At 34.3% G+C, this 23140-nt stretch overlaps 1 protein-coding gene across 1 annotated transcript in view; it reads right to left on the minus strand.

Annotated features, from left to right (window-relative positions):
• Positions 1-935: 935 nt before the first annotated feature.
• SNX2 (sorting nexin 2) overlaps positions 936-23140 on the minus strand; it is a 56689-nt gene continuing 34484 nt past the window's right edge. The window contains exons 8-15 of the mRNA XM_023197208.2: positions 19305-19380; positions 18255-18368; positions 17909-18002; positions 15633-15838; positions 8461-8604; positions 7207-7287; positions 7020-7091; positions 936-5050 (exon numbers count right to left, since the gene is read on the minus strand). Of these exons, the coding sequence (XP_023052976.1) occupies positions 5000-5050; positions 7020-7091; positions 7207-7287; positions 8461-8604; positions 15633-15838; positions 17909-18002; positions 18255-18368; positions 19305-19380 (838 nt within the window). The 3' untranslated portion in view covers positions 936-4999. The remainder of the gene's footprint in view (positions 5051-7019; positions 7092-7206; positions 7288-8460; positions 8605-15632; positions 15839-17908; positions 18003-18254; positions 18369-19304; positions 19381-23140) is intronic.

The following is a 23140-nucleotide window of genomic DNA, read 5'->3' on the forward strand; positions in this document are numbered from 1 at the left end:
ACTTCTACACACAAATATACAAACACACTGTATACACATATATAGTGAGAATGAAATGAAGATCTAGAAAATTATAGGTTAAAATCAAGATAACTCGAGACTGACTATGGAAGCAGTAAGAAGGCAATTTAGTTTTGTTAAATTTTGTCTGACTTAGTTTTTATTAAACAGTTACATATATAAATTTAAAATAGAAATTTATTTTTTCTCAAAGTACTGTCTTAAAACGGTTTATCCCATTAACTGACCTTAATAAGAAAATAATTTTCTGTGTATTAACAGGTGGGCAGCTTCACCTCGATTGGCTTCAATTACAAAGTTTCCATTTTGCCCAGTTAAGAAATACTTAAAATTATTCAATCTTCAGAGAATTTTTTAAAAGTATGTGACAAGAAAGGAAGAAGAGCATTTTAAATTACTTCATATGCATTAAAAAACTAGACAGTAACTACAACTTCCCTATCTTCTATAATCTTCTCAGCGTCTGAAGCAACAGTTGGAAGAAATAAGTTCTCTGTATCCCAAAAGATTTCCTAGAATTCTAAATGTTAATAATTAAAACAGAAATCTTGAAATGCTTATCATACATTTTCAAAGAATGTTCACATATGGTTCACACACAGATTTAACAAGAATAATCAGTTCAATCATGATTTAAGCCCTGGATCTCCTAGTTTAGTTGTAAAATTGAGAAAGTTGTTCTAGACAGGTTATAAACTTCCTTCAAGCAATACAGTACTACAATTCATTTACTGTAGATATTGAACATCCACTACTTGCAAAACATTATGTTACAAAGTCTTGCACCTAAATTATACCTGTCCTTGAGAGCAACAAGGAGTCCCTTTTATTCTTCACTGGGTTCAGGATGATAAACAAACTAGCTGTTGGACTTACTCTCCATTTTCATTTCCACAGTAAACTCATTTCATTTGTACAATGAAACTTGGAAAACACTTTATTATATCTGGATAACAAAAAAGAGTACCAACAATGAAAGAAAGGCGTTCTGAGATTTATCAATATAAAACAAGTTGAATAGTTGAATATGCATTGTCTAAACCTATGCTGTCCACTATCATAGCCACCAGTCAGCCACATGTGACAACTGATCAAATTGTAGCCGGTCTGAATGGAGATGTGATGTAAGTGTAAAATATATATCAGATAATCAAAAAAAAAAAATGTAAAATATCTTGTAACTTCAATATATTATATATTAAAATAACATTTTTGAGCTACTGGATTATTAAAATTCTTTTCACTTTTTAAATTTTGGCTGTAAAAAATTTTTAAATTATATATATGGCTCACATTATATTTATATTGTTCTATGCTCTTAAGGACCTTCTCCACAGATTACCATGACCTCTCTCCATGGCCCTGATCACAAATGCAAGAAAATGAACGATTACTCACATTTATCTTGTAATTCCCTTTTATTGCTGTTTCCATGTCTGACCCATGATCTACTTTCATTGTTACATGAAACCAAATCCTTCACTGTGAGGGTTAGGAATGATAATTATTTGATTCTGATTTTACATAAGGAAGTGTGTGTCAGGAGGAGGGTGGGTGATTCTATTGTCTCTTTTCTAATAGTTTGAAACAGACTATGTCACTCATGCATATAATCTACATGCTTCTTGACTAGTGAATATGATACGAAAATGCCTCCAAAGTCCCTGAGCCAGTGACTTGGACTTCCTTTTTACAGGTGTTATTTTCCCACCTAACTACCAGCGACCTCCCTTCCTTTAAAACAAAATGACTTTGGCCTATCTGCAGTCACTGTTATGGAATATCTGCTATCTCCCCGACTCTTGTTAACATGACTGCCCATGCAGGGAGCCATGACAAGAAAACTGAAGTAACATCCCTTATTTAAAGCAGAATAATGGAAGTCTCTATAATTCCCTTAGACATTAAAATTAAGAGCATTTGTAAAGGAATATAACTTTCCTTCTCTGTTCATCTGACTTCCTCCTTTAAAGAAAGGTGATTATGTTAAAAGGCTTATTTCATAAAGCCATTTATAAAACAATTTATACAATGACAAAGGACTCAATTACTTTTGCACCAACATTAATACAATGAACGTGGAAAACTTTACTAGATCTAAATAAAGAAAAAAAGTAGCAACAATGAAACAAAGGTATTTTGAGATTAATATATCTGTATAAAACAAGCTGAATACTTGAAAATAGTTCAGTAGAAAATACAATCGAGGAAATCTATGTGTTAGAAGTCATATTTTTACACACATTTTGTCTTTACTTAATAGAAGTTCTTTGATTAGAATTGTTTTCCAACATAGTATTTATACTGAAGTTTGATATTTTAAACAAAATATTTTAAAGTAGAAAGGCACTTCAGGAATCAAGAGTTTTCTGTACTTGTTTTATTTTGGTGATATGCCCAAAGTCATACAGCTACTAAGTAAGACTGAACAAATGTATGTTGATCCCAAGTTCAGCCTGTTTCACAATATTATCCTGCCTTCATCCTTAACTTTTGATCTCATTAAAAAACAAAAAAATTAAATTCAGATCTATCCAATGAAAAGATTATGTTATTACCACTATTAATGTTCTTGTTTTATTTATTTGGCATGAAAGCATTTTAGATATCTGAAAAGGAGAAATGAAGATTGATGGGTACAGTGTTGAAATAATTAAATCCAGTTTACATACTGGTAAGTATCAGAAGCTCATATAATACTTGAAATTTTCAGCACACTCATTTTTAGTAAATGTGGACAAGGGAAATAGAAGTCTGGAATGGAATATAGAGTTTAATCAAGGCTGAAAATATTTATTATTTTACTTGGAGGTACTGAATATTCTAATGTACCACATCTGAATGGAAGATTTTAGTAACTTGAATAACTATCCCATGTGTAAATTATACCTGTGTAAGTAATATAACTGTGGATAAAACACTAGGACATCATTCTACTGAAACTACTCCTGGTAAGCCTATCTTTTGCTCAATATTAATGGAGCAACAAGATAGCATCTGATATATATTACTATGAATTATTCATTTCTCAAAAGTATTCCCAGAAGCAACAAAAGACGATTGTACTATTTCTGCTTCAGTTTCTTCTTAGAAGTGCAAACTTTTGTTTTCCCTGTTCAACTTATCAAGTCTTAAATTTTTTTTAGAGCCAGGTCTTACTATGTTGTCCAGGCTGGCTGTAGGGCAGTGGGTATTGACAGACATGATCATAGTGTACTACAGCCTCAAACTCCTAGGCTCAAGAGATCCTCCTGCCTCAGCCTCCCAAGAAGCTGGGACTACAGGCATGTGAGCCACTGTGCCTGGCCCATCAAGCCTTTATTATTAACCTACAACGTATCAGCCACTCTTCTGGGGTCTGGGAGTATAAATATGAATAACACCTATAGAAGGCTTAACACCCCAACTAAAGTAGAAGCAAACACATGCTAAGAATACTTTGATATATATATTGTATCCAGTGACTCACTAGAGAGGATTTAGTTACACATACCGTATCTTGTTCCTATGGAAGGGAGATGTGGTGGTTAAGCTCAAGAAGAGGGGTGTTTGTAAGAATATTTTTTAAAAAACAAAAATAGCTCTGACACCAGTCATAATTTTTTTTTTTTTTTTTTTTTTGAGATGGAGTTTCACTCTTGTTGCCCAGCCTGGAGTGCAATGCCATGATCTTGGCTCACTGCAACCTCTGCCTTCCTGGTTCAAGCGATTCTCCTGCCTCAGCCTCCCAAGTAGCTGGGACTACAAGCACGCCCCACCACGCCTGGTGAATTTTTGTATTTTTTGTAGAGACGGGGTTTCACCATGTTGGCCAGGCTGGTCTTGAACTCCTGACCTCAGGTGATCCACCCACCTCAGCCTCCCAAAGTGCTGGGATTACAGGCGTGAGCTACCACACCCAGCCATAACTTAAATTTTCATCAGCATTAAGGATTAGATACCAGCTGTCTAAGTAGCATACAGAATGGGTAAAAACATCGCCCAAGGCAAACTAAATTTCACTTCACTTCAAATTTGCTTTGTGTTGTGCTTGCTTATTCATCAAGTCATGGTATATTTTAACATGGTACCATTCCTTGTCAACTGTGAGCACAGATGATAGACTTTTAGTTTAAAAGAAATAAAACAAAAGACAAGAATAAATTAAATATATGCAAAGTACTAGATATCCTAAAGATAACGAGAAGATGAACAAAATCCATGGGACTTGTAAAAGTATATAAATACATTTTTTTCCTAATTCTTAAATTGGGCACTTGTAATAGAAATAGTTAAAAACAAGCAAAGACAATTATTCTGTTCTTTACCCAAGACAATCAAGAGACAAATGTTCTTTGATTTATGATGGTTTCATAAGAAAACTTAAGCTTCATTTAGTCATTTAATGAGTTCAGCTTTGTCAATTAAAATAATTAAGGAATCACAGCATCACCTATATACATCTAGAAGAAAAAGTTTCTTCCTATTAAAAATGCTTTGAAAAGGTTACTAATATGTTTAAATACCCAAATAATTTGTTACTAATATATCACAAGGAATATCATTTTATTACTGTAATCACAAAATCATAATTTCTGTACAGGAATGTATAAGTGAACATTATTCAAAGCATTGATAATTCACTTCATAAAGAGGGTAAACATACTACAGAACATATTGTAAAGAAAAAATATTGTAAAATTTTCTGGTCTTGCAGTGCACTATTTAGTGCAAGTATTTAAGACACAATAGTGTTCAATTCAGCAAAGTATTGCAGAATGTCATGCCACAGTCCGCTTAATTCAAAGAGGGTCAGGACATGCAGCTTGTAATCAAATGTCGGTGTGTGTGTGTGTGTGTGTGTGTGTATATATATAAAACCACATGTAATTCATAAAATATATAGTGGTTTATTTAGATGGTTTTAAATGATTTCACTGTGGAATTCAACATAACTGGAACAACATCAACAGTCTTCTTAACAGCAGTAATCTTATTGCTAGGCAATGGCTTTGGCTTCAGGTAGGAATGCTTCCCAGTATTTTATCAGCTGTGAATGAAAATTAAAATAAAAGTTATTCTCATTACCTTTTTGTAATTTGTATGCATATATCCTGTACAGCATTAACAAAAATCTACATAGGTCGGGTGGGGTGGCTCACACCTGTAATCCCAGCACTTTGGGAGGCTGAGGTGGGTGGATTACCTGAGTTCAGGAGTTTGAGACCAGCCTGGCCAACATGGTGAAACCCCGTCTCTACTAAAAATACAAAAATTAACCTGGCAATGTGGCGCACACCTGTAATCCCAGCTACTCGGGAGGCTGAGGTAGGAGAATCGCTTGAACCCAGGAGGCAGAGGTTGCAGTGAGCCAAGATCACACCACTGCACTCCAACCTGGACAACAGAGCGAGACTCCGTCTCAAAAAAAAAAAAAAAAAAAAGGAAAAAAAGCAAACACAACATTAAAGAAAACTATACAAATAGCTAACTAACAATGACTAATACTTACTAACGCCTGGGGTTTTTTTTTATTGTTTTCTTGAGGCGGAGTTTCGCTCCTGTTGCCCAGACTGGAGTGCAATGGCATGACCTCGGCTCACTGCAACCTCCACCTCTCGGTTCAAGCGATTCCCTGCCTCAGCCTCCTGAGTAGCTGGCGTTACAGACGCGCCACCACGCCCAGCTAATTTTTTTGTATTTTTAGTAAAGATGGGGTTTCTCCATGTTGGCCAGGTTGGTCTCAAACTCCTGACCTCAGGTGATCCACCCGCCTCAGCCTCCCAAAGTGCTGAGATTATAGGCATGAGCCGCGCCCAGCCAATGCCCAGTGCTTAAAGGAATCATTTTAATTTCCTTATCTAAAGTCTGTCAATATAGTTCATATATAAATTATTTAAAACATTAATTACTCCTGGCTACTTTTATTTTTGATGTAAAATAATAGAGTTCTTTTAATGTACAATTTTTTATGCAAAATTTTACATAGAACAGTGTTACCATATATTAAATAATACAACTACAATGACCTTTTCCAGCATAAAGTGATAAAGATTTCCCAATTCAGAGCATATTGATAGTTTATGTTATTGCTAGACAAGAAAAATGGAATATGAGGAAGAAAAGAAAATATTGAACAAGAAAAAAAAAAAGGACTGGATAGAATCAGCTGTCAGTCTTCCTTGAATAGTCCAAGAACAGACTGAAATATAAACTGAAGTCATGTTTAAAACAATTCCTTTAAAAACGAGGTTATATGACTTATTTTCACATTTTTAAAAATTTAACTTTATGAATTATTTAAATAAAAGTTAAAGACAATTTGAAGATATCACACCACTTAATTCAAAAACAACCTATTTTACACAAATGACATTCTAGATCCACGTTTTAAAACTGGAAAAAAAATCCTTCTATTCAAGATATTGAATTACTTAACCTGTTACTCTAATTTACATTAAAATATACAGGAAAATTTTCTGCGATTATCTTTTTATTTAATATACCATTAAAATCCATGGTAAAGGAGACAAATGCCACTTGCAGCATTCAACCCCAAACAAAATAAAGCAAAAAGAAAACATTCAACCACCAACCACAAACAAAATAAAGCAAAAAGAAAACAGTACAGTTTTTTTTTTTTAATTCTGAAAAACTGTTTAAGTTCTATTTGTTACGGAAGAGAAGAACTTACTATGAGAATGTACTCAAACAGGTCTGACCAACAAAGAAAACAAACTAGAAAGACAGGGAAAGGGGAAACTTGCCCATGAGGTTTCTTGATGGCCTAAAATTGGGAAAAGTCAATCTCTGCCTTAGTGTTAAGCAGAGGCAAAAAAAAAAAAAAACCCGAGATAGTTTCCAATGAGTTTACCCTTTTATCCTTTACCATCTGGCTTTCTGTCTTCCATTTCTTATTCTTGAGTTTAAAAGCCCAGTTCATTAATCATCTTTTTAAAATAAGGAAGTATACCAAAAACAAATTCTGTGAGTTTAAGTTATAAACAAAAATGGCTTACCTGTTGTTGTGTTTGAACTAGTGATTCTAAGTACTTGATGATAACGGTTTTAAAATCCTTCACTCGTTCTTTCTGTTGAAGTACATTTTTAAAAGTCTGTTAGTAGAAAGCTAAATTCAACTTTACCACAAAATTGCAGCAAAATGTGACCACGTTGTTAAGATAAATGCAAAATTATTATACATGCCTCAAATCTTCCCACTTCTTTTCGAATCGTTTTAGATATCTGTTCAAAATCTCTTTCCCCTTGTTGCACTTTCGCCTCCCACTAATAAAAGCAAACAAAGAAATATTTTACGCTTATCTCAAAAAAAGTATAGTACTGTCAGACCGCTCACTTAATCACAATACCTGAAAATCCTAAGAAAGCTCAATATTGGCAAAGCACAATTTAGCATCAACAGAAATTGTATTTAACTTTCAACCAACAGAAATGCATGTTAGCTTCATTTCCATTAATATTCCACAGATTTGCTCAATACTAAGATATTTCAATACTGTACTTAACAAACTACAATATCTAAAGCTTAATTAAATATAACTAAGAGGAAAGATTTTGGGCATAAAATTCACCACAAAATAAATTATCAGTGTTACAGTGTAATTTTCTTAATTACTTTTTTATATCAGTAATTATTTCAGAATATATCAATACTGTTAAATCCAAGGATATGTGTTCATCAAAATTTATATGCTGACGGAAATACTTTAAATTAGGAAAATTACATGATAAACATTTTAAAAACATTTTTGTAATGGTAAAATGATCAGATTGGAAAAAAATGTGGAATTATGTTCTACTGAAGACCATCAATAAATATTAAATTCAGTACAGAAACAACAAAATGTTGTGATTAGTGAACAATGAAACAACTAAAATAACTGAAGATTTAAGCAATGAAATGATATTTTTCCCACTGTGTAACCAAAACACTGGTACATACTCTTCAAAGGGCAGGTACATTTATTTTTAGTAATATAAAGGTTGTCCTACCTCTTCAATTTCCTTATTGAAGCATGGTAAGAAAAGTGTATAAATTATAATAAACTTATACAAATTCACTAAAATACCATATATAATACATATATATGGGGGATAATGTTGCCTGGACAGTTAAATGTGGGAGAGATCTAGCTCCAAAACCATTTTTAGACAGAAAATAATAATCTGAAATAAAATTAACCATCTAATAATAAATGTGTAATTATTAATGTAAAGGTTAATTTTAGCTGTTTCCCTTGTATGCTTCATCTATTCCATAAGTAACAAAGGGCTCTGGAGATTTTAATAATGATCAAAATGTTGAAGTAATTCTCACACAGTTCATAAAACTATGTAAAAATAGCTACGTGTTGAATGGTTTAGAAAATAATTATGAAAAATTATGTATATATGAATGACTCATGAAAAACTTAAAGAGATAAAGCATTTAGTAATCACCTCTCTTATTTCATTTTTAGCTTGCTGTATTTTATCTGGTTTGTTAGCAACCATCATTTTTGCTTCAGCTTCACGTTTTTTGAGCAAAGTAATTTGAGCATCTTCCCATTTCTGCCAGCACTTCATTCGATGGTCAAACACACCCTATAAGTGAATAACATAATGCTATTAAGTAAGAGTAACATTTAAAATACTTCCATAACACTAGAAGTGTTATCATACCGAAAGCAATAAAACCAAGTATTTAAGTCCTATTCTAATATACTAAGATACTGAAAGTAAGTATGCCAATATCAAAGAAAATAATCTCCATATTCATTTGCTTAAAACAAAAAAAAAAAACCCTGTCACTGAATGAAACATGTTCAGAATAAAAACTACATTCAAAACCCATTTCATCACTAGCCTTTAGGCTAGTGTGGTTTATAAGATTTATAATAGCGTTTTACGCTTCGAAGAAAGATGTCTTTAATAGGAAAATGCTAGTGTCATAACTACACTGGAAATTTTCCCGTTAAATAATATCAGAAGCACATTAAGTATTAGAAACATGTCTGAAATTGAAAAGACAAAATGTGAAAAACTCATAAGATACGTGGTAGAAGAAATTGCCATAGCAAATTTAAAAAGGCAAAGCAAATTTAAAAAGGCAAAGCAATCAAAAAGTAAAATATAACAAAATGAATAAAAAGACAGTCTTACACAAGATGAAAAGGGCAAAAGATGAAAAGAGGACTATATATATATTTTTATACATACACTGCAGAACTAAAGAAATAGACAAAAAGATCCTAATATAATAAGTCAACCAAATCCATGACTTCTCTCAAGGAGTCTGGCAGAGCAAGAGCAAGGGCAAGTGAATAGAGAAAATAAATGAAATATGGACAAATTAGAGTAATTAGAAGTCTCATTAGAAAAATGATGGATAGGATGGGAGAACCCACTAAGAATCCCCTTTCTGGCTTGATGTTAGAGAAATATTAAAATTATTTTAGTAATTACTAATCAAACATTCATGAAGTAAACATTAATAAATTGGGTGAACCAGGAAGCACTAAACCCAAGTTATTTTAATTTATTACAAATAAAACCTTTTTGAACCATGAAGTAGTAAAAATACATGTTCCTATAGGGATCTGCTGAAGAGAAAAATAGGTACTTAGTGTATTTTTAAAAAGCAGGCTTTGGAGAAAATCAAATTCGTTTCTAATATTAGTTTTGTCACTGTATGACCATGGGTAAATTCACTGAACTTCTCCAAGCTGTAATGCTCCCAAATATAAAAGGTGGGAAGTGATGTTTACATTTATGGATTAGAAATAACATGAGGAGTATATTATTGCATAGTGTCTTAACCTAGTGGATGCTTAATAATCAGTAGGCACAGCCATTATGGATTACTTCTAAATAACATACACACGGAAATGTAGTTAAACTGTTAAGCTTTCTATTAAAAGTGTAAAGAATAGCTTAGTATTATGGAAAAAATGTATAATTAGACAGCATTTATATCATATGGCAATTTTTTAAAATGTGATAATAGCATTTAAAAATCCAGTCAACCAGAAACCAAAGTATTTTTCAAAAAGAATTCTTAAAGATCGTGAACATTTTAAATTAACTAGGACAACAGATATCCACGGCAAACTAGCAATCAAAGCACCTTATCTATGGGTATTTAAATCCACTTTGCTGTATTTGTCTTCTCGGATACTTTTTCTTACATTAAGTGAATCTTACTGTCCCCTTTGTCTGCTTTTCTTATATTTAAAGTACCACATTTTCCCTAAAACATCCCTTATTATAAATTAACTTTGCTTTAGTCAAATTAAGTTAGGCTAAAATCCAAAAGTAACACATCTAACATGAATAGATTCAGAAACAGTTACTACCATTTAAAACAACAGTGTTCAATTCTTTGGCTTTCCTGAATCATACTGGAATAATAATTATCTTTGGCCACACATAAAATATACTATCACTAGCGATGAGCTAAAAAAAAAAAAAGTCATGAGATGTTTTTTTTTTTTTTTACTTTTCTTTTTTGAGACGGAGTCTCGCTCTGTCGCCCAGGCTGGAGTGCAGAGGCGCGATCTCAGCTCACTGGGAACTCTGCCTCAGCCCACTGCAAGTTCACGCCATTCTCCTGCCTCAGCCTCCAGAGTAGCTGGGACGACAGGTACCCACCACTATGCCCAGCTAATTTATTTTTTATTTTTATTTTTAGTAGAGATGGGGTTTCACCGTGTTAATCAGGATGGTCTTGATCTCTTGACCTTGTGATCCGCCCGCCTCAGCCTCCCAAAGTGCTGGGATTATAGGCGTGAGCCTCTGCGCTCGGCCATGCATGACAGTTTGTAAATTTGTGTTGGGCCGCATTCAAAGCTGTCCTCGGCCGCATGTTGGAAAGGCTTGATTTAAGACAATTTCTCTCACCTCACACACACACACACACACACACACAAACACACACACGACCAACCAAAAAGTAATGTAAGATTTTAGGCCTAGTCTTGCTTCAGGGGAACAGGGTCATATCTTTTTTTCATTTATAAATTCCTCTGTTCAGTAACAATTTGATTCCTTAAAATATGTACCAATACAAGGAAAAAGTTAATGTACATGCCCTTTAATTCAATATTGGCTTAAGTTCTCCATGTATATCAACTGGCTTTCCATTGATATGCTAAAGCTAAACTAATTTGGTCCCTGTCCAATTTATTATCTTATAGTATTCCAGAACAGGACATGTTTATTGTGGTACAGATGTAGGAGCTATGATAAAAGTAAGACTACTAAAGTCAGCTTATTTCAGGAAAAAAATTGATCTTAAATATACAAATTAACTTTTTCTTCATTTGCTTTCTTACCTTTGTAACAAAATAACAGAAAATAAAAGAAAAAAAGAACCAGCACCAAATTTGTAACAATGCTATACTAAACCAATTAAATCATAACAATGTTTCTCTTTGCATGTCAAGATACTAATCCACTCTAGTAGAACCATTATAAGAGGGATAAGTTTACAGGGATCATCCATTTAGGACCTCCGTTCCTCTGCTAATTTATGGCATACATTTGTATGCAAGCTGCTCTCAATTAGACAAGACTCCAGATGTCTAACAGTTTTTTTGGCCCATCAGGAAATTTGAAGCTACAATTTTAATAATTCAGTTAATCTAAAAGTATGCTGCCCAGCTTCATGGAGTTCTGAAGAGGTGCTGAGTATCTATAGACAAACAATAAAGCATTTAAACCCCTTGGGGAACCCATCTTTTAGTTAAAAATTTTTTTAAGATGTTTTATAAATTGGGATCCCCTACAAAAATTATTTATGAAGAGTTCTAGTGCTAAAAACATTAAGAACCATTGCCCTCAATCTCTGACCCTACTCTAGTGGTTCAAAGAAGCCCAATACATGACAATGCTTGTAAGGATACAGCCAAAATGTACAGTTCTCAATTTCCGAGACCACGTACTATACAAAAGAGGAAAACAGGAGTTTCCTGATACAATGCCAGGCTTAGGCAGTATTTCGAAATGTGTAAAATTTAGCTTTTTCTTTGGTGTTCCAATTTCTGATGTTCTTTGATCCCAACAATGGCTCTATATTAATCCCCAAAGTACTCCTAATTTGAAGAATTGTCATCAGAAAAGTACACTCGATATGGATAAAACCAAAGGTTAATTAATATTAAGCAGCTATTCGAAATAGATAATAAGCAAACAAAAACTGGGCAAAGGACATGAACAGTTCATTCATAGAAAAAGAAATGTAGGGCCAGGTGCGGTGGCTCATGCCTATAATCCCAGCGCTTTGGGAGGCTGAGGTGAGTGGATCACAAGGTCAAGAGATGGAGACCATCCTGGCAAGGTGAAACCCCGTCTCTACAAAAACTACAAAAATTAGCTGGCTGTGGTGGCACACACCTATAGTCCCAGCTACTCAGGAGGCTGAGGCAGAACTGCTTGAACCTAGGAGGTGGAGGTTGTAGTGAGCCAAGATCGTGCCACTGCACTCTAGCCTGGCGACAAAGCAAGACTCCATCTCAAAAAAAGAGAAAAGAAAGAAAAAGAAATGTAAAATGGCTTACCATTTGTGAAGATGTCTTGATTCACACTAAGTAAATGACAACTTATAAAAAAAAAAACAACCTTCATTCTTGGGTGGTAGTAAAAAGAAACATGTAGGTTTAGGTAGGTTAGAGTACAAAGCAAAATCTTTTTGAACAGTAATTTGGCAATACTTATTGAAATTTAAAATGCATATACCCTTTGGTCAGCAATCCTACTTATAGAATCTTTATGTCCAAAGACTTATCAAAATACCTGATTTTTTAAAAGACTAGACTGTAATTCAAGGTGTATCTAAATGTCCTATGATGGAATGCTATACAACCATTAAAAAGACATCTACCTATGTTGATAGGGAGACTGCTCTATTAAGTGGAGTGGGTGTAAAAAGCAGACAAAGAACACTAAACACAGTATATTCCTTTCTGAGAGAGGAAGGGAGGGAGAGAAGGGGATGGAAGGAATAAATGGACAGAGGGGAGAGAATTAGCTTCATGTACATGCATAGCTAATTCTGTAAAGACACACAAGAACCTAACAGTTTATGACTGAGGTCAGAGACTACAGGTCGTAGTTCTGCAGGGAAACTTACCTTGCTGGGCTATTAAAACTATCATGTATGTGCATTATTTCTTCAAATACAAGTGAATTAGTTCAAAACAAAGAATATGACAAAAACAAAAACTGTAAAAATTACCTGTCACCTCATTGCATAATATCTCAATTCCTTTGTGCAGCTGATCTGGGCTAGGTTTCAGTAGAAACCAATCTTAAAGAGCTTAATTTACCTGAAGGCAAACTGACCACAACTCTTTAACTCTTTCAGTCAATGAATCATTAATTCAGTATTTCCACAAATGTGTTCCATATATGTAAATAGACATTTGTTGGAAAATAATTCTTGTTCAAATGAATTTAGAAGCCTCTGGATTAAAATGTTTTCTTTTTCACTCCTCATCAGTTCTGAGCTTTTAAAATGCATTCTGAATCTTGCAAACAGGGATACTATATACAAAACTTAGCTAACTGAATCTTGCAAACAGGGATACTATATACAAAACTTAGTAATCCATCTTTTGGTGCCAGTGTTCTATAGAAAGTATTTTGGAAAACATGACTATAACTGTAATTTCAGGAAATATAAAAACACAGCAAAAAGACTTAGGGTATGAGGAAAGCTGTTTTTGAGGGATCAATATCCATTATACAGGCAGGCCATCACTGCCAGGGGGTCTTTCTCCAGGCTAGCTCTTATTAGCAGATCTGTATTCTTTTTTTTTTTTTTTTTTTTTTATGAGATGGAGTCTCTCTCTGTTGCCAGGCTAGAGTGCAGTGGCGCACTCCTGGCTCACTGCAACCTCTGACCCCCGGTTCAAGTGATTCTCCTGCCTCAGCCTCCTGAGTAGCTAGGATTACAGGCATACGCCACCATGTCCAGCTAATTTTTGTATTTTTAGTAGAGCCGGGGTTTCACCACGTTGGCCAGGGTGGTCTTGATCTCCTGACCTCATGATCTGCCTGCCTCAGCCTCCCAAAGTGCTGGTATTACAGGTGTGAGCCACAGCGCCCGGCCCAGGTGTGTATTCTTACAGACACTGCCCAACTCCCCTTTTTTGACCCACAGGTTTGTTGGAAGTGTCACACTTTTACAACAGCTCTCATGCTATTGGGCGCTCTGGTAAGAAGTGAGAGTAGGTGGCACAAATCTGTAAACTGGATCTCTGTGTATCACAAGCTGCTTGTATATAATGAAGTATATATACTCTGACAATTGCTATCTATATTCACATTTCTAAATACTGAAAAATTAATCACCAACAGCATAAGGAACAACATTTAAAACAGTAAAATTGGTAATTTTATCAAATAAAAGAAAGCACCATTCTGAAGTGCTAAGAATGCTCTAGTAATAAATGTCACCAGTAGCTCGAGAACAGAACCATCAACAAAAATATGCTCGCTCTAGATGAGTACTAACTTGATCACAGACTTTAGCTGAAAAAATTCTGCATAAGAAAGGAACAAGATCTCATTAACTTTCTAGATTTTTTTTTTTTTTTTTTTGAGACAGAGTCTAGCTCTGTCGCCCAGGCTGGAGTGCAGTGGCGTGATCTCAGCTCACTGTAAGCTCCGCCTCCGGGGTTCATGCATTCTCCTGCCTCAGCCTCCCGAGTAGCTGGGACTACAGGCGCCCGCCACCACGCCTGGCTAATTTTTTGTATTTTTAATAGAGACGAGGTTTCACCGTGTTAGCCAGGATGGTCTCGATCTCCCGACCTCGTGATCCACCTGCCTCGGCCTCCCAAAGTGCTGGGATTACAGACCTGAGCCACCGCTCCTGGTCAACTTTCTAGATGTTTAAATTCAAGGTAAAAGGTAAACACCCAGTACCCCCCAAACCCCATGTTGTTAATATCCGTAACAAAAATTCAAAGATTCTTAAAGTATCTTCTGAAACATGATACACTGAGTAACGTTCAGTTCAGTTTAACTGTCTGAATACTGCAGATATCTGTAGAATACTAATTTTTGCTAACTGGATCACTTTCTCAACTATTCAGAAATTGCACTATTTAAGTACTACCATTCAGTAACACAATTTATGATCTAATCTAGTCCCATCTCATCTATAAACACATGGTGACTACACATTTGAGGATACAAAGTCTGATTACATCCAAATTCACGAAAAAGCCCCCATTAAACATATTCACTGCAATAATCGTTTCTGGTTCTATCCTATTTATTACACAGTCAGCTTTACTAAGGACAATAGAGTCCAGTGAGTAGCTTCAGTTAGTGCTAGAATGAGCAAATAAATGCTATTAGTTAGTTCCAAACTTGTATAAGCAAATACGTAAGTAAACATATGTTTTCTATCTTATCTGTCATTCCTTTGACCTGTTAAAAACATTAATTCTATCTATTGTACTGTGCAAGTTATAGGGAAGAAAGTATTAAGTTATGTATAATTACCTTGCAACCACTTTATTCTTGCTAGTATAGGAGGAATTTAGACACTTAAACACATAACTAATAGGAAACAAAATACTTTTTAAAGCACACAAGTGAGAAGAATGCAAGAAAGGGCTTACTTTCACTGCAGCAATAAGACGAATGTAGTCACTAAGTAGTTCTGAAAACATATAAAAATCAGCAAAAGCTTGTTCTTGATGTAACTGGTCTATCTTCTCCTCAACCTCTGCAAGCTGAGACAAAGCTCTAGATAAAGCAGTATGATCCTCAGAATTACCTAACATGGCAGCACTTTTAGCAAAGGCAGCTGTGTTGGCTGAAAGTTCTGAAATTTAAAAAACAGTATGCACTTTTAGTGTTCGGTAGCAAAATTTTAAAATATTGTATTGATTTTTTCCACTTTTCTCTAAATTTTACTTATTCACAAGTTGCTCAAATAATATTTTAAATTAATTAACATGAAACAATTAGTCATTAAAATGCCTCAGGCATAAATGCCAAGTGCTCAGAGATCTACTGAAAACACGGACAAATCACTGCTTATATTCCAAAGGGATGAACTATGTTTAAATTATTTAATAAAAAAATCTGGGCCAGGTGTGGTGGCTCAAGCCTCTAATCCCGGCACTTTGGGAGTTCGAAACGGGCGGATCACGAGGTCAGGAGATCGAGACCATCCTGGCTAACACGGTGAAACCCCATCTCTACTAAAAATACAAAAAAAAAAAAAAAACCAGCCGGGCGAGGTGGCGGGCGCTTGTAGTCCCAGCTACTCGGGAGGCTGAGGCAGGAGAATGGCGTGAACCCCAGAGGCGGAGCTTGCAGTGAGCTGAGATCCAGCCACTGTACTCCAGCCTGGGCGACAGAGCGAGACCCCATCTCAAAAAAAAAAAAAAAAAAATCTGCCTCCTGTTCCTTCTCCCACAATGTTCACTGTTTCTCTGTCCATTCCTAAAAATGAAATATATTTTTAATATGAGAAGAACTGGCAATACTCACAATTGATTTATACCACATTTCTGGTCTTTAAACATTTGTCATTGAAAATAATGTTTATATATATATATATATATATATATATATATATTTTTTTTTTTTTTTTGAGACGGAGTCTCGCTCTGTCGCCCAGGCTGGAGTGCAGTGGCCGGATCTCAGCTCACTGCAAGCTCCGCCTCCCAGGTTTAAGCCATTCTCCTGCCTCAGCCTCCCGAGTAGCTGGGACTACAGGCGCCCGCCATCTCGCCCGGCTAGTTTTTTGTATTTTTTAGTAGAGACGGGGTTTCACCGTGTAAACCAGGATGGTCTGGATCTCCTGACCTCGTGATCCACCCGTCTCGAACTCCCAAAGTGCCGGGATTAGAGGCTTGAGCCACCGCGCCCAGCCATGTTTATAATTTTTAATGAGAATATTATTTAGCTAACAGGAGCAAATATAAATTTTATTGTTTTTTTCCTTTGTTGTGCAACAACCTCAGTAAAATATTAGAATTTCTAAAAAGATTTAGACTGTGATCATTTCAGATATTTCAAATAAAGAAAAGTAGATGTTTACAGACTGAACACTGTCAATGACTAATAATTACATTGCCTGGAAATTGCTCTGTTGCTCTACATTATGTAAAGTTCTCCAAAAGAGCCCATTCCCTAAGAGATATATAATTCAAATGGCAAAAGCTATTACAAACTACTTTCAATAATAAATTTATTAGTACGTTTCCATAATTATTTTAATAAAATGTATCCCTGGTAATGTCACATATTATTTGCTTACTAAATATCTTGGACAATTGATATTTACATTGTTGGATTCTTTAAAAATAAACCAAAAAAATAATTTCACTGTGAATTAAAATATTACAACTCAAATTTTCTAGGAATTTTCAGCAAAACCCCCAGATTCGTCAATATTGTAGTTCAAAAATGAAGAAAATACTTTAAAGGGCATAACAGGAAATAGCGGCACAAAACAAATACTTCCCAAAAAATTTTCAAAAAGCAATTTTCAAATCTCAAATTTTTTATTATAATCAAAGTTACTAATTGATAAGACATCTTCATTCATTTAACTGTAACTATACTTAACAAAAAGTTAATCAAGTGACCAAGTTTTAATCCAAAATTCAAATATAGTTTTCTTTGTTCTTTTTTTAGCTCACATCTGTACCAGTTAACAAATACTTTTCTAAGCTCGTTATTTTTCTACTTCCAAACTAGATATTAAATCAAAATAGAACAACAAATTTTAAATAATCAAGTAGAACTAGAAAATATTGTCTTAAAACGATTGTTTTCTCTCTTCTGCAATGACTTCAGCATATTTATTTTCATAAAATTTAAATAAAATATTTTCATTAGTTTTATGGTGCTAACCACATAAGTAATAAGGGAAACAAACCTTTTCTATGACAGACCAAGGCTTCAACACTGGCATGAAGTTTCCTAAGTTGCTGATCCAGATTCTCAAATTGCTGCTGCTTTTCTTCAAACCACTAAGAAAAAAATGAAAAATGGAGCTAATTTAGGAAGAACAAACATTGTAAATTAGGTTACCAATACCAAGCTACATTCCTTGTTTTAAAGCAACAAATTAACCATGTATAACCATGGTGGCCAACTGATGTGGCTGAGAACTAAACTCAATAAGCAAATTAATATCCTATTTTCCACTTGTACAGCTTTAAAATGCAATTGTTGGGCTCATTAATTCATCTCATTATTCAAGTCGAAAAATCAGCTCTTACTGCATCCGATTCATTCATCTTGATTGTCATTTTGTTGACAGCGTCGGCAGCCTTGTTCACCATCCTCAATATTCCTGCTCCACTCAGAGCCTGTGTATTAACTGCTCTAGGCAGCTGGAATTGAATGACAAATAAGGGCAAACAAACCGGTTAAAAGCCTGGAGGTTTAACTGGGCACAAAAGTGATCCCCCCTCCTTCCTACCCGCCCCCAACAAATTTAAAAAAGGAGGTTGTATTTTCTTCACTCTCATACATTTCAGTAGTGAGATCTAATTTCTCAAATATACTACTTGTACATTCTCAAAGGAAAACTTAAAAAATAGACTTTCCATTTGCTTTTCTTCTGCACGTTTCCATTTAGATGGAACAAACACCCTGTTTGTCAAAATATATTAAGAAATTGCCAAGTACCCTAACACTGGCCACCTGTTTGCTAACAGAAATAAACTGTTTATAAGGAAAGAAGAAAGTCTTGAAAAAAATCTCCTTATGCTCAGTTAGCATTGTGTGATTTTGAGTTTTTAAAAAATTCTGCAACTCAAGTAAATTAAAGAAAAAAACTCAAACTAGAACTCAAATTGTTCTTAAGAGCCAAAATTATACCAAACATTTCAAACATAAAGAGCATCATGGTTATAATTTAGGCTCTTTCAAGTCACAAATTTGCATTTCAAAACCTTAATAAGGATACTAAAATGTAGACAAGCAAACACACATTCAACTTTCTCTTTCTCTAAAATGAAGTCTGAATAAACTTATTTCAACATGATGCCTGAGGAACAACTTAGGGCATTCAGAGTTAGACTACTTATAAACCACTCTCTTAAATCTTGTTTTAAGTGTTCAAGAAAGGGACTAATCATCCTACAAGTATCAAAGCAAAGATATTTTGCTACTAATAAAGCAGGGTAATTAAAGCACTAAGCAAAAAATAATAATAATAATTACTTTATTCCATCTATTGACCCAATTATTTACTATAGTCATATAAATTACAATGACAAATAATGAGAACATTCATATACAAAAATTTAATACAGAAATAATACCTCTGAACTTTCCAAGAACTGCCTTAAATCAGGATCCTGTAGTAAAGTTGGATGCTTTACTGTTCTTTGAAGATACCTAGATTTAAAAGTAAAATTGCTCCTTTATCAGTAGTATCTTGAATTATATTTCAACAAAATGATAAAAAATAGAAATACTAGGAAAAAAGGTGTCCTCACTACTTCCTATTAGTCTGCTCTCACTGTAATTACTTAGAATCTTACAGCAATTTAATAATTAAAAAGGTTTTTGTTCATCTTTTGAAAATTGATATACTATCCAGTTTTCATAATTATGTAAAAAGAGAAATGGCAAGGGGTTGGAGTGGGGAGAGGTTAAATAACTTACCAAACTTCTCATTGCAAAGTATTAATGGTGTAAAGGGGCATGTGAGTTTGTTGAATAATTTTATCTTCAGGTGGAGTCATTACATTCTCAACTATAATTTTAGAGTTCTAAGAAACATATTATTATTACTATATATATTCCACTCAACCAAGTTTTAAATTGCTAGTATCACCAAAATGGGGAAGAGTATACCAATTGTTTTTGCATATCAGCATATTTAAATTATCACAATTAGCTTGAGTCCTCACTTGACAAGAACTAAATTTTCTTCAATATTTTACCCATACCTCAAACAAGAAATGAGGAAATGATTCCCTATTTAATAAATGGTGCTGGGAAAACTAGCTAGCCATAAGTAAAAAGCTGGAACTGGACCCCTTCCTTACACCTTATACAAAGATTAATTCAAGATGGATTAGAGACTTAAATGTTAGACCTAAAACCACAAAAACCCTAGAAGAAAACCTAGGGAATACCATTCAGGACATAGGCATGGGCAAGGACTTCATGTCTAAAACACCAAAAGCAATGGCAACAAAAGCCAAAATTGACAAATGGGATCTAATTAAACTAAAGAGCTTCTGTACAGCAAAAGAAACTACCATCAGAGTGAAATGGCAACCTACAGAATGGGAGAAAATTTTTGCAATCTACTCATCTGACAAAGGGCCAATATCCAGAACCTACAAAGAACTCAAACAAACTTACAAGAAAAAAACAAACAACCCCATCAAAAAGTGGGCAAAGGATATGAACGTCCACTTTTCAAAAGAAGACATTTATGCAGTCAACACACACATGAAAAAATGCTCATCATCACTAGCCATCAGGGAAATGCAAATCAAGACCACAATGAGATACCATCTCACACCAGTTAGAATGGCGATCATTAAAAAGTCAGGAAACAACAGGTGCTGGAGAGGATGTGAAGAAATAGGAACACTTTTACACTGTTGGTGCGACTGTAAACTAGTTCAACCACTGTGGAAGACAGTGTGGCGATTCCTCAAGGATCTAGAACTAGAAATGCCATTTGACCCAGTCATCCCACTACTGGGTGTATACCCAAAGGATTATAAATCATGCTGCTATAAAGACACATGCACACGTATGTTCATTGTGGCACTATTCACAATAGCAAAGACTTGGAACCAATCCAAATGTCCATCAATGACAGACTGGACTAAGAAAATGTGGCACATATACACCATGGAATACTATGCAGCCAAAAAAAGGATGAGTTTGTGTCCTTTGTGGGGACATGGATGCAGCTGGAAACCATCATTCTCAGCAAACTATCGCAAGAACAGAAAACCAAACACCGCATGTTCTCACTCATAGGTGGGAACAATGAGGACACTTGGACACAGGAAGGGGAACATCACACCCCGGGGCCTGTTGTGGGGTGGGGGGGGGGGGGGGGGATAACATTAGGAGATATACCTAATGTAAATGACGAGTTGATGGGTGCAGCATACCAACGTGGCACATGTATACATATGTAACAAACCTGCACATTGTGCACATGTACCCTAGAACTTAAAGTATAATAAAAAAACAAAAAAAAATTTCCCCATACCTCTTCAAAGGTATTTATTCAATATTTCTATTTTTATGATGTTGCTGTTTTTGGTAAATATCTTATCTAAATATGATACCATATAAAATAAAATAAATGAATACCATGTAAAATGAATAAAAATGAAAAAGTGAGAAACACCACTATGAAATCAATTTCCCTTTATTAGAAAAGCTCACATGTGCCTGTCACCCATAATAAATTACCAATCATGACTTCATAAAAGGAAATAAGGTCAACTATTTGATGATTCTCAATTATTCATCTAATCCCATTAAAAACAACTGCTATCTTTCCCCAAGTTAATAACTATATGCAGTAATATTTCAGTTATAATATTTTTACTCACAATTAATAACACATTTATTTCTTTAGAATAAATGTAGTCAGTAATTTCTTCTACCTTTTTATAAAAGTATAAAATATGCCTAAAATTAATGTTTCTAAAAAAGGATAATCTTCTCTAAAGTCAAATTCTATACATTGATCAAAATGACTATTTTATCAGTATCAAAATGTTAACTTCTGTTTTTATATATTTAAATAAAATATACAGCATACTAAACTTCATTTTAAGTCAGTAGTCCACATAAGAAGTCGTTATACTAGATCCAGAGCATTTAACAGATATCTGCAATACAACCTATGCTATGGTTTAGAAGTTTTTGCTGCCCATATTATGAAGCCAAAAAATGGATGCAGCAAGAACATTAATCCTGCAGGTTTGAGAAATGTTGGTATTTCCCCACTTGAATTTGACTTACAATTTTAACACTGAAGTTCTGTCACAATATATCAGATAAGTTATTTAGTTGTTTAGACTGAGTACTACTTGAAGGCAGTTTGCATAAGGTGCTCATCTCAGTGCATACAACAGCTAGGTAATAGCAGGAACTCAGATACTTGTAAAAAACAAACAAAAACCCAAGAAAGACAAAACATCTAGTACTTAACCTGTAAGAAATATTCTGGCTGGGTGAGGTGGCTCATGCCTGTAATCCCTACACTTTGGCAGGTGGATCCCAGGTAGGGAGTTCGAGACCAGCCTGAAACCCCATCTCTAGTAAAAATACAAAAATTAGCCGGGGGTGGTGGCGGGCGCCTGTAGTCCCAGCTCCTCAGGAGGCTGAGGCAGGAGAATCGCTTGAACCCAGGGGACGGAGGTTGCAGTGAGCCGAGATTGCGCCATTGCACTCCAGCCTGGGTGACAGAGAGAGGCTCCATCTCAGGAAAAAAAAAAGATAGAAAGAAATATTCTAATATTTCAAACCTAAGTGGAAATACTTTGCATCATTTATATTCTAAAACAGCTTTCCAAAGTGAGTTCTGTAGAATACTAGTCTCATGTACTATTCCATGAAAAAGACTGATTCCATATCAAGAAAGTTTGAAATATATACGTATTCCTGTCTTTTAAAATTAGTATCAAACAGCATTTTATTAAGTGTTGTGAGAACTCCTACAGAGAATAACCCTAGCTGAACTTTGTTAAACCCTATGTTAACAAAACTCAATTGACTATACATCTTTTTCATTCTACCACGTATTAGCATTCTGAAGAATCAATTTTGAAAAAATGATATTCCAGAAAAAGGGAGTAAAACCTTCCTTCTCAAGGGCAACATAAAATAAAGCTAAATACACACACTAAATACATATACTAAAAAATACATGTATGTATTTTTTTAGTTTATTTTTTTAGTTTAGTATTTTTTAGTTTTTTAGTTTATATATAGTTTATATATATAACATATATAAACTAAAAATGTTAACTAAAAACACATAAACTAAAAATATAAACTAAAAACTAAAAAATGCATACATAAATATGCTTTTATATATATATATAAGCTTATATAATGTTGAAATTAAGAACAGAACTATAAAATGGATTTTAAAACAATAAATATT

This window comes from Piliocolobus tephrosceles, chromosome 4 (assembly GCF_002776525.5).
Source record: "Piliocolobus tephrosceles isolate RC106 chromosome 4, ASM277652v3, whole genome shotgun sequence".
Lineage (NCBI taxonomy): Eukaryota > Metazoa > Chordata > Mammalia > Primates > Cercopithecidae > Piliocolobus > Piliocolobus tephrosceles.